At 35.7% G+C, this 12,006-nt stretch overlaps 1 protein-coding gene across 2 annotated transcripts in view; it reads left to right on the top strand.

Moving 5' to 3' along the window:
* The window catches only part of HBS1L (HBS1 like translational GTPase), a 57,199-nt gene that overhangs the window by 29,698 nt on the left and 15,495 nt on the right, over positions 1-12,006 (top strand). The window contains exons 6-8 of one of the 2 annotated variants that reach the window (XM_054061491.1): positions 3,179-3,289; positions 10,246-10,502; positions 10,939-11,104. In XM_054061491.1, the coding sequence (XP_053917466.1) occupies positions 3,179-3,289; positions 10,246-10,502; positions 10,939-11,104 (534 nt within the window). The remainder of the gene's footprint in view (positions 1-3,178; positions 3,290-10,245; positions 10,503-10,938; positions 11,105-12,006) is intronic. The other variant, XM_054061492.1, reaches the window with a different exon arrangement.

Here is a 12,006-nt window from a genome sequence, read left to right as displayed (position 1 = left end):
TATAATTTATTATTATATTCTTTCTGTTATCAAGGAGGGCAAATGTCTTTAGTTTCCTAGTGTTAATCTGTTGAATTGCTAGGATTTTTATGGAGTGTCCTCTTCAGTAAAATCTCTTATTCTGCAGTTTGACACCTTTGGCCATTTGCTAGCATGGCTCTTATTTGTGCTTTTTGCAGTGCTTAGAGTAAGTGAAATGTAGCAAGGAGGCATTGAGGTGTCTTTAGGAGTTTATGAAAGATTTCTCTATCTTGGTTTTTATTTTATGCGTACTCTTGATTTAGGAAATGTATTGTCATTGAATTACTTGGGTATGTGTTTAAGGATGTCTAAATGGCAGTAGGCATGAAGAACTTCATGAAACCTTTCTTGGCAAAAGTTTATATATTTTTTATATCCTTTCCCTTCACAGGTCAATTTCCCTCACAGCTGTTTTTGTCCTAATCAGATCAGGATCACTGCTCCTACGCTTTTTCTGGGCTTGTAGTGCCCTTCAGTTGCCATGGGATACTTTGTTGATTAAGAATTGTTTTAAGAATTGTATCAGCATTGTGCATTGACTTCCTTTTAGTTCCAGTGTGCAGTTTAAGGATTTGCATACGATCTGTTAAGTGCTGAATAGCTTTTGCTTTGCCTGCTAAAGCAGATAAGAATTTATCATGCAGTTTTCTCTGGTGCCCTATAGATTAGATAGTAAACTGTACTCTTCCGAGCCTTGAGTCCTTTGTAATGAAGCTTATAATTATTAATCTTTAATGGTGCCTGCAGTTCACAAAACACAGACCTGGTCCTTATCTCAAACCTGCTGCTTTATTTTATTGTACTTTGTTATGAAAACACTGGAGTCAGAAGATTCATATTTGATGCTTCTAACACACTAATAACTTGTGTTGCATTTGCATCTATTTGAATGCCACCATTCCAGGATTATCTTCTCTGGTTTGGTTTGTCTTTATGTGGTCCTGCTCTGCTTCCTCACTCTACCTGTGAAGTATTAGTGCTTTATAAAAATAAATACATAAAGAATCCACCGGAACTGTTATTGCTGTCGATGGATAATTGCTTTGCTTTCTCTTGCTCTTTGTAATTTTATTGTTGTATCTTATTTCATCTTCTAGTGTTTCCTAATCTCTATTTTTAAATTTCTGTTTTCTGTGTCAGATACTTGATTTGTTGAATGTATTTTTTCTCCTTGTATGTTTAACTTTGGATCGGTGTCAAACACCCCAACAATATTTGTACAGAACGAAGCTTAATTTCTAAATTGATTAGAAAATGTTTGTTGTAAAAACCTTTATCTCTTGATTTTGGATTATATGTAGCAAATATTGCTATTAGATTGCAAGTTATTTTCAAGTTGTATAGGAGTTATCTTGGTTTCTTTCAACTAATCACATTTCAGTTTCGTTGTGTTGTTTGTAATTATTAGTTCCTAGTGGCCAGATTTCAAACATGGTATTTTCTGAGAATTAACTGTAATTCAACTTTCAAATTATATATGTAAAACATTTGTGTTTAGCTGGCAGTTAACATGATGGCTACTTGAAAATTGTTAGAATTGAAGTGGAAAAAAAAATACCAGGTTGGTAACAAAAAGAATGTTAACTACTTGTTACAAAATGCTGTAGGTGATCTATATAGGAGCTTGAAGAAGAAATAAAATCTTGGTGCTTAACTAGTAGTCCTCATCAAGTGATCTGAGAATGCTCTGAATCTTTTCTATTTGTTTATCAGTTATATAGCTTGTGATTATTGTAAACCATGATTTGTGCTGTTCCCTTTATTTCTTGTATTGTTTTCCTTATTTACAGCATACTTGGTATACATCTATTAATAATAACACATATAAACTACTTCTTCCAGAGAACTGCAGGTGCAAATAAATAAATATCAGCAGATAAGACATATGAGGGAGATTGTTGTCAGTTAAATAAGAATGTTTCAATCTATAGTGCAATTGTTTAGAAGAAGTTGTACAGCAGCTTTTTTGATATGCTATTATAGACGTCTGTGGTATTCTGCTTCCTTACCTGAAGTTAAGCAGCCTTGACCACAACTTTGTATATAACCTGAAAAGCAATATGATTCTGTGGTTTTAAAGGTGTAGCTGTCATACTTCGGAATGCAATAAAGACTTAGCATAAATTAATAGGTCCAAGTGACTCCAATGGTTCATCTTACAACAGTAGTCTAAAATACTGAAATGATTAACTTGTTATTAAAAATAAGTAATCACTTGACTCTGTCTATTCAAATTGGTCTATTGCTTGAAGAGTAGTGGCACTTTTCAGATTTTCAGCTACATTTGTAGGTGAAGATTTTTTAAAGCTTACAGATTTATTCTGAATCTAGGTTATTGTTTAGCTTTCCTGTCTGTATAACATCCTTCTAAACACAAAGTACAGCTGCTGTCACTCATGCTGTGAAGCTGGAAGTCTTCTTTTTTTTTTTTTCCTTGAAGGGAGTGTAGTGCTATTAATTGTGAAAATGTAGTTTCACAGAATTAAGAATGAACCTTACTGTAATCGTTTTCATTTAATTTATGGTAAAACATTATACCTTTAAAGTAAGTAAATTACTCAATTCTGGTAACTATTTCAAAATAAACTTTAAATTAGCTAATTTTTTCTAAATAATGTTTAAATTAGCTATCTTTTGAGTATTACTTGGCTTCTTCGGTGTAATTTAGTATGATATAACTCTGTTTCCATGTTTCAGGGAAGGCCTGATAACTCAATGCAGCTTGTGCTGCTGCTAACAGTACCTGAAGTAGGTGTACATTTTTACCTTACAGTAGCCTTGAGGCTCAACAATGTTAGGGCAAAAGCGAAGCTCTAAATAATAACTAACCTTACCAGCTAGTGAGCAGCTGCAGTGCTTTTCTTCATCCTCATAATGCATGAAATGCTATTGGCATCATGCAGAACTGCTCCGAGTAAAACTCGGGGATGGTGTAGGTGTCGTGAATTCTTGGAGGTATGGATGAGATTTTCACAATATATATAACTGTTTGTAGATTTTAATATGTAATATGTGCAAGTAAGATGCTGGAGGGTGAGAATTCATCATGATCAAAGGGTGATATCTTTGGGTTAAAGAGAATAATATGACTTGTTAAACTATATTTAACACCTGTTAGTCATGAACTTAAGTTCAAACTTACTTTTTGTCTGTTACTAGGAAAAACAAGGGATTCCCAGTCAGCCAGAGTGGAATCTGAAATTGTGCCAAAAGTTGCCAAAATGACGGTGTCTGGAAAGAAACAGTCTATGGGATTTGAAGTTCCATGGTAAGCCAAGCACTTGTACATCAAGGTACATCAGCAGCAATTCTTTCAGACTGATGCAGCTGTAACAAGTTTTCTTCTTCTTTTTTTCTATTTTTTACAGCAGTTTTAGTGTCAGTCTTCAGAACTAACCATCTCAGCTTCTTGTTTGACTCAGAATTACTTTCAGAAGATGGTACCTCACGTTTTGAGTTTAACAAATCCTTTCACTATGAATAGTGCAGAGAGATATCAGCTAGTTAGATTATTTAAACATCCGCTTCATAGAATACTGAACTTTCTTGGGGTTCGTTTATTTTAATTTTAGTTCTCTAAGTGGAATTATGAAATCAATAAATCTTAACTGTAATTGCTTGTTCTTCAAAGGAAGTAATATATTTAAGAATGATTTGTGGGGGAAACAATCACGGCTAAACTTTGCCTTCCTCTGCAGCTTTTATTAACTGTAACAGGTGTCCAGGACGCAACTGTTGTAGAGAAGAAATTGGTCCTCCTTATGTGTTAGCTAGAGTGGTTGAGCAGTAGTTCTAATTTTATCCTGACTTGGAACTGTTGGAGGGACACCTCGTGAGAACATGAAAACAGACATCTGGCTCAGAGTCTTAACTACAACAGTAGACAGCAGTGAATACTTAAAGAAATATATAAGGACAGGACATGAGTATTGGGAATGCAGTATGTGAAACGTCATTACATGTAGTGTTCTGTGGCTCCCTATATTGCTTTAGGCTGTTTTTAGGCTGAGTGGTTGATAGATTCTGCTTATTCAGTTTTTGAAACCAGTCTTACAATAGTCCCCTAATCTGTGCAAGAAATTCCATAGTTCATTCTCAGGAAAAAAAAATTACAAGCGTAAGCAGTGCCAGCATCCCCACTTCGTCCTGCAGTGTTTGTAGTTTTGATCTGGAAAGCATTTTTGGGAGTAAGGGAGCAGCATCATCTTTATTTTACAGTATCTTGTGCATGTTTGATAACTGAGTGGAGAGCAAGCAGTTGCATCCATTTAGTCTCTTAATCATATTTAATACAATGTCTGGGGATGGTGTCATTATTCCCTTTATACTGCTAAATGCTATTTCTAAGAGAAATCGCTTTCTTTGGGCTACTTAGATGGAATGAGCTCCAAATGAAAAAATTCTGATCCTTTCAAAATCCTGTTTCTGTACTGTTTGAGATTTACAATATATAAAAGGGAACATTTTTTTGTTTGTTTGTTTGTTTCCTCTTGCTTTACTAATCACTTACTGGGTGTGACCACTGGACTTGATCATGAAATCCCTGTCAACATCATGGCACCTACATCTCTGGTGTTCCCACTACACTTCTTATAATTTACTGTTTTTCCTGGGGACTTTCATGAATTAAATTAATTTGGACAGAATTTATAAAAAGAAAGAAATCTGAAGTGAGTGAAAAAGATCTGCCAGCTAGTCCTGGACAGTAGTGATTGATATTTTTTTTTTTTAGCTGTAATAATGACTATTTAAAATATTTGTTTATAAAAAAGAGCAAATACAGACTTTTATTTCTCTGATACTTATTTAGCAGCTGCCACACCTTGTGTGTGTGTTTCCACTCCATAGGGAAGGAGGAGATAAGAAGTGATGACACAGTCTCTGAGGATAGATGGTTTTCAGCCTAACTGCTTGTCTTCAGGGACCCTGAAAGTTTGTTTTGTGCTTGCTTCCAGTTTAGTGACTTACTGTTTTTTGTGACAGAAAAAATTAAGCTTTCCATTATCCCTTTAGATAAATCCTCCATCTTGTGAAGCTGTTTTTTAATTCATCTTACTTATTTAGTGTTACTGCTGAAATACTAATCAAAAGCAAGCCTCTTTTGCTGTAGAAATTGGATACGCGTTAGGCATTTAGCTTTAAGTGGGAGGAACAGGTAAGAAGTGGAGTGATTTGGAAAAGAGCATAAGATTTTAGCACAGCCAGTCAACGAGTATGGAAGAAAGCACAATTTAAGTTGTACAGTTATCTGCCATGTCTAAAGACCTCTACTTCAAGGGGTCTGTGAGGGCCTCCTTTCTTCTTTTGTCCTACAGGCCACTGTGGAGGCACTGCCAAGGCACTGGAACCTTGATATGAAGAATGGGAAAGGAGGCCTTGACTGTATTTGCGTATTTTCCCTTTTCTGCTGTAGGAGAGTGGCACTTGCTTTTCTAGTTCTTTTCCTAACAGTTGGACCTTGACTAGCTCCTTTCCACAGTATCTGCATAAACTCTGTGCTAAATATATTGTGGCTAGCTGAAGTGCTAGCATTGTCTTGCAAACTTGTAATGACTTCGTATATATCTATTTCCAGAAATCCAAAGCAAAATATGAACCTCTGCTTCAACTCCATTAGTATCAGAGTTGGTTTTTTTTCTAGAGGAGAAGATGATTGTATATATGTATGAAATAGTTTTTGTTGTCACCTTCTGTGTGATCTTAAAGGTAATTCATGGACCGTGTTTTTAAAACCAGTGGCTTACCATCAGCAAAAATAACCATTCTTTGATAGCTATTTAGTCTTTATGACTCAATTTTTTTATAAGGTATGACCTCATAATAATAGATGAATCTTATTTAAAGTTAATGCACTATTAGAAGTCATGAATTACTTTGAGCATTGATTGCCTTTGTTACAGGGCATTCTTAGTGGGATTGTTTAAAAAAATTGGAGTTTACTCACTTCTGGCAAATAGTTTTTGTCATGCTCTACCAAAACTATTTATCAGGCTTTTCCTTCCATTTAATTCATGAACGAAGCCAGAAGAATTTGTCAGTAAAAAAAGGGGTCATTATTTTCATCAGCCTCACCAATAATGTGTAATTAATAATTTTGAAAGGGGAAATAAATGTAGACATTCCTGTAATGACTGTAAGTACTCCGAAAGAGTCGGTTGTGTAAAAATAATTCACTAAGTGTCCAGACTACAAGACTGAAAATATTGTTTAAAAGCTTAATTTATGCAGAGTTAATCTTCAGCAAGATAATGTTTCAAGTTCTTCTTTGAATGCATGATAGTGTGAGGGTTTCAACAGTTGGTGAGACTGTTTCTAACATGTCTTCCAACAACACATGTTGCATTTGTTAATTTTCCCCAGAAAACAGTGATGTAATGATACCATTTTACTCAGTTTATTCTTTTGCTCCTTGTTGGCAAGACAACACAGGAAGTTTCTGGCCTGGCAGTTTTAATTTTAACTAAATGTTGATCCTTACCAGGCTTTTGAATGTCTGCTGGTTTCCTAACAAAAAGCTGTGGTAAGCTCTTTTGGCATTTGTGCCGGAGTTGCTGGTGGTCAGGCTTTCTTGAGTACATGACATCAGTGCACATAGTGCTTGATCATTCTATCCTTTCAAAGAAGTCAAGAGTTGTTTAATCAATCGCTCCATGTTAGCGGTTAGCAGTGATGTGGCAGACAGGGACAGATGTTGGCAAACTGGAACTGCTTTTGGTAGTTCCATCAAGTTCTCATACAAAGGTGCAAGCAATTGATTAGGAAGTACCCTTCATCCAAATATAAATTTTTCTTGATATGGTGTTTCAACATAACTCAGACCAAGTTGGAACTTTGCTGTTGAAGATGCTTTCTAATGCTGTTGACATTTTTATGCTCTCAGCTGCCAGCGCTGGTGACATACTAGGTACTACTGTGCTATCTGATATACTCTGTCTTATGAGAGAAATTTTCAATTCTATCATTTTGAAAAATTGCAGTGGAAAAGGTTTACTGAAAACTATTTCCAATGTCATTCATTTTCTCATTTACTATTAGAGATGACGCTCCTTAGCATTTTTCTGAGCTGTTTTCAAGCTTTTAATAAACTACTCATCTGGTTGCCATGAGGAATCATTGTCAGGGTCTTATTGCTGCATCTCTCTTAATCTACTTACCTGAGACTTGAATTTACATTTCATGTGCCCATCTTCCTGTTTAGCAAAAAAGCTCTGAATTATCAGAGATGTTCTGTACGTAGATTATACACTCTACCCATTCTGATGTTTCTCCTCTGAAATTGCAAGTCTTGGTTTATCATGGCACAGGTTGTTTTCAGGTTTCCAAAACATGGTGCATCTGAAACCTGCAAAACTCTACTGACTGTTCAAGTACTGCACTCTTGAAAAAGTGTCAAGGCCTAATGTTATGGTGGCTGGAGTCATATTTCACTCAGTATTTCACTTGTATCTAGCACTTTTTCTTTGCACTACTCAAAATAAAAACTATTTGGCAGCCTTCAGGAGTGGTAGTCACAATAAAAGCTACCTTAGAACTAAGAGAGTAGTTATTTTTATCTGGCAATAGCTGTGATTCTTTTCAGGTGTTTTAACTCGTTTGAATTCTACTACTCAACATCCATCCTTCCTGCAAGAAAATCTGAGCATCTGCAATTACAAAAATCTTTACCTAGCTAAACGAAATTTAATTTGGAAGCTTACAGATAACATAACTTTCAAAGTATATTTTTTGTCTTTTAATAGGCTTGTGTTAATTGTATATTTAGGAGGCTCTCTTAATATGTGTTTGAGACAAAAATGGCCTGGTGTACTTTATATCATTAACATGATTTTAAATACTCTATTAAATTACGTAGAAAGCTTTGTTATTGGAGTTCTGTGCATAATTGCCTTCTATCAACTTGATTGTTTTCAGTCAGTTTTTGTGAAGTAAAATGTCCTTGAAGAGACATCGGAGAAAGCAATTTCTGTGCCGTTCCAAAATCTATTTTCAGCTTGATCTTAATGTACTATTTAAGGAATTTAAAAAAAAACCATCCTTGTTCAGTTTTATAGAAATACACTAGTATTTACAGTAGTTAAAGAAAGCACAAATAACTGTAGTAACTATTTTTCTGTGAAGTAGTTATGTGTAATCGTCTTTCTCCATAGCTACATCTAAAGCATTGATGACCCACTGATTTTTGGAATTTAGGAAATCGAGCATATCTTCTTAAAAGGTGTTCAGTTGTCAAGATATGATATTATATACTGGAGCTTGTTTAAGTCTATACTTGGTGATACAGTACAGCTGGTTTCATAGTGTCAAATCCAAAATGTCATGATTGCGTGACTTAAGGCAGTATAATATAGATTTGTCCTTCTCCTTCAAGTGGTTTAGAATATTTTGATAGGATAAGTTCTTGTGAACAGACTTCATACAGAATGATCTATGCATTATGCGGAAGTACAGGTACCATCTGTGCCCGTGCAACCAGCATGATTGGCATGAACTATATTCTTTTCTTAGGTAATTTGAGAAAAGTGGTTGTTGTATCCAGCCTTGGTGCAAAACCCTGGCCTTGGGTTCTGGAGCTCTAGCCCAAAAAAGATGAGTGCTCAGATTTCTGCTTTTGGGTCTCACAATCAAGAGTAGAACTTGACTTTTGGCCTTACGAAAAAGGTGTCAAAATCAGTAAGTTGCTACAGTATTGATTACATAGGTGGGTTCTGAAACTTGAAGGGTTAGTGTTAGGGAAGGGGAAAAGGGAGACCTATAAAATGTCCCATGTTGCTTAGTGCTATAATGAGAGGCTAATCTTGCATTTAGTCTGAACATTTCTTAGGTTTAATTTTTTAGATCATAACTCTTGAACTGCTTTGTTCAGTAGACTAACGTGCTTGGAGTGTATTGTTTCTTGATATTTTTTTTTTCCCCCTGTAATGGAAAGGGACTAATACAATGCAAATACTCCTACGCAGACAGAAAATGAGAATTATGTCAAATAAAAGCAGAGATGTCACAATGTTGGATTCTGAAGCACCAAAATAAGTAGTTTTGTTTATAGAACTTGAAAAGAGGAAAACTGGGAAGTTAATTGTAGTAGGTAAACAGAAAGTGGAGAGCGAAAAATTAAAACTATCTGTGGAGGCACTTCAGTCTGAGAGCCGGTATGAATCCGTTCCATAGAAAGCAGCCTGAAGCATGATGATACTGCATTGGAAAGGATTTCCACTATCCCAGGGAAAGAAGCTGCTTCACCCTGGGTAGAATTTTAAAGGTAGTGTTTTGTAGGTATTTTCAATATACTGTCATGGCTAGTGGCTTGTATATTCAAGTTTGCCTTGATATATTGTTGTCCCACCTGTAATAACCGCTTCTGTTCCTTTGTTGCTGCTTACATTAGTGCCTCATCATGGAACTTTGTCAGGCAGTAAGAAAGCTTTTACTCTCTTGGAGATCTTATTTGGTGTTTGTTTTTACTGGTCATCTTTGCCATAAAAGATGAAGAATCATATTGTGTATTCTTAAATGCTTGTGTAAATTAGGAAAATATCCTCATTTACAAATCAGAGAGAAAAAGATTGAGAGAATATAAGAATTGCAAATTTAGCATTATTACTAGTAGGATTAGTGTGATGGTCTGTGGAAGAACAGAGTGTTAGAGAAGGGGAGTTGAGGAATCCAAATCTTCTTAGTCATTGACTCCTTGGTTTTTCATACAACAAATTTTCTCCCCATTGATGACTGTAACTTGTCTGTTACAGCTCTGTATAAGCATTGCACCTTAAATTGCAGCTCAGATATGCTTGGTATCTACTCCTTATGCTTTATTGACATTCTCACAACAGAGCATCACTGTGTTCAGCTGCAATACTTGTAGTGTATGTGGAAGCTATTTTAGGACTGATACTTCAAAGCTGGCTTGGATTCTTACTTAAAAGAGACCACCACCTCTCTGTAGTTGTTCTGCACTATTGTCCTCTCCCTCCCTGTTAGAAGAAGTGGCTGTAGGAAGCTTTTGTTTATCTGTTTCACGCATTTTACAAGATTATTACTTATCTTGCTTTTGTACACACTGCTTTTCAGACAAGATGTTCAGAGCTGGTATCTGGGCAGTTTGTATCCAGCTGCTTATCTCTTCCACCTTAATGGCTTATCACATACTCTTTTTTTGGGGCTTACATGATAGTGAGGGAAAAATTCAATTTCTCTCCTATGTTTCTTGTGTTTTCTTTCTTTCCCTAGTGTGATTGCTGAAGAAAATGGCCACGCTAGCACACTTCAGAAAGGACTGTTAACTGAAGATTCCAGTGCAGCTTCTGGGGTGCTTGAAGCAGTCTCAAAATCTACCCTTTCACCCCAAGTACTACAGGTTTCAGAAGAGCAGAGTACGGTGCCTACTCCAGTAAAAAAGTCAAGCAAAACAAAACCACAAATAGATGTGAAAGCAGAGTTGGAGAAGAGACAAGGAGGAAAGCAACTGCTTAATTTGGTGGTAATAGGTAATTCTGTTAAATTACATTGTTGAGAAACATAGACATGAAAAACTGTGTTGATTGAATCTGGAAGTGATACAGAAGCAGTTGCATCTGCTTGACCGTTATCCTTTGAAAGGAGTACACTCCAATATCCATGACTAAGACAGTGAGGTTGACTTAGCTTCCTTTTGACAGTATAATAAAAAGTACTTTGGTTTGGCTTCCTCCTTGCTATGTGTTCTTTTTAGTATGAATTTGGAGGTGCTATGTGGCTGTCATGCTGGCTGACAGTTGCAATAAGCTCTTTATATCTCTGTCTTTCAGGATTGTGAAATTCTATGGATTGCGTAAGCATTATTAGTAAATGTGATTTTCATGTGTTCTAGTATGTATTTTTCTTGTACTATATTTAAAATATGTAAATTAATAAAATTGATGTAATATTTATTTTCCTCCATAGGACATGTTGATGCAGGTAAAAGTACTTTAATGGGTCATCTGCTGTACCTTTTGGGAAATGTGAACAAAAGAACTATGCACAAATATGAACAGGAATCTAAGAAGGCTGGGAAGGCCTCGTTTGCCTATGCATGGGTCTTGGATGAAACTGGTGAAGAAAGAGAAAGGTAAAAATATCTTTTAATGGGAATTAACTTTTTTTCCCCTGAAAGAACAAAATTCATTAGGAAATATCAATCTACTAATAATGCTTTGGTAGAAGTATTCTAAATGTTTATAGATATTTACTTACTACTTATTAGCAAATATTTTCCTTTGCCTTTGTGAGTACATGTTATCCAAAATGAAAATAGTATCCTCATTTCATTATAAGAAATACAAACGAGAAGTTTGAGTATTTATTCACATATTTCTATGCTGTGGAGTGCGGTGTAGGATTAAAATGCAGAATGCTTCTGGTAGCAGAATTAGTTTAAAGCTGCCTTACTGGTTTATTGCTGTCAAATCTCTCTCAGTTTGGTCATTGTTGTATAGAAAAGTTCTATGTTAAATTTTCCTGTAAAAGGGTGTCGATTATAAACTAAGCAGCGGAATGTCTGTTCAGCACATGTGACCTACATGCAGTAAGGCGGTCCCTCTTGTGTGTGCACTTCTGCACTGTACCTGTATATAGCTAAACTTTTGCCTGTGTGAGTCCTTCCATTTACAAAGTGCACATACAAACCTGAGGGGGGAAAGGGGAGTGTTGAGGGGGTGCAGGTACAGAGAAGATGGAGAAATCTTCAAGTGATCAAACAGAAATTTTAAAGGTATCCTTAGATGAGTTAGGGATGAGGATAATTAAGCATCATATTAAGAATGTTACTTTATGAATACAGAGCATCTTTGATAGGATGCAATCCTCATGTGAAACTGGAAATAGAGACATTTTTTTACTGCCTGAAGAGTAAGGTGTTAGCAGAAAGAAAAGTTTGTGGAACAATTGTCATGAGCCTTAAAAGGAAGTCGCATGGTCTAAGACTTCTTTAGTATCCAACAGTTATGCGCTTAGGTACCAGACTTCTTTTCA

Source organism: Cuculus canorus, chromosome 3, assembly GCF_017976375.1.
Source record: "Cuculus canorus isolate bCucCan1 chromosome 3, bCucCan1.pri, whole genome shotgun sequence".
Lineage (NCBI taxonomy): Eukaryota > Metazoa > Chordata > Aves > Cuculiformes > Cuculidae > Cuculus > Cuculus canorus.
The sequence above is the reverse complement of the archived record's forward strand: the minus strand, read 5'-3'. Positions and strand labels throughout refer to the sequence as shown.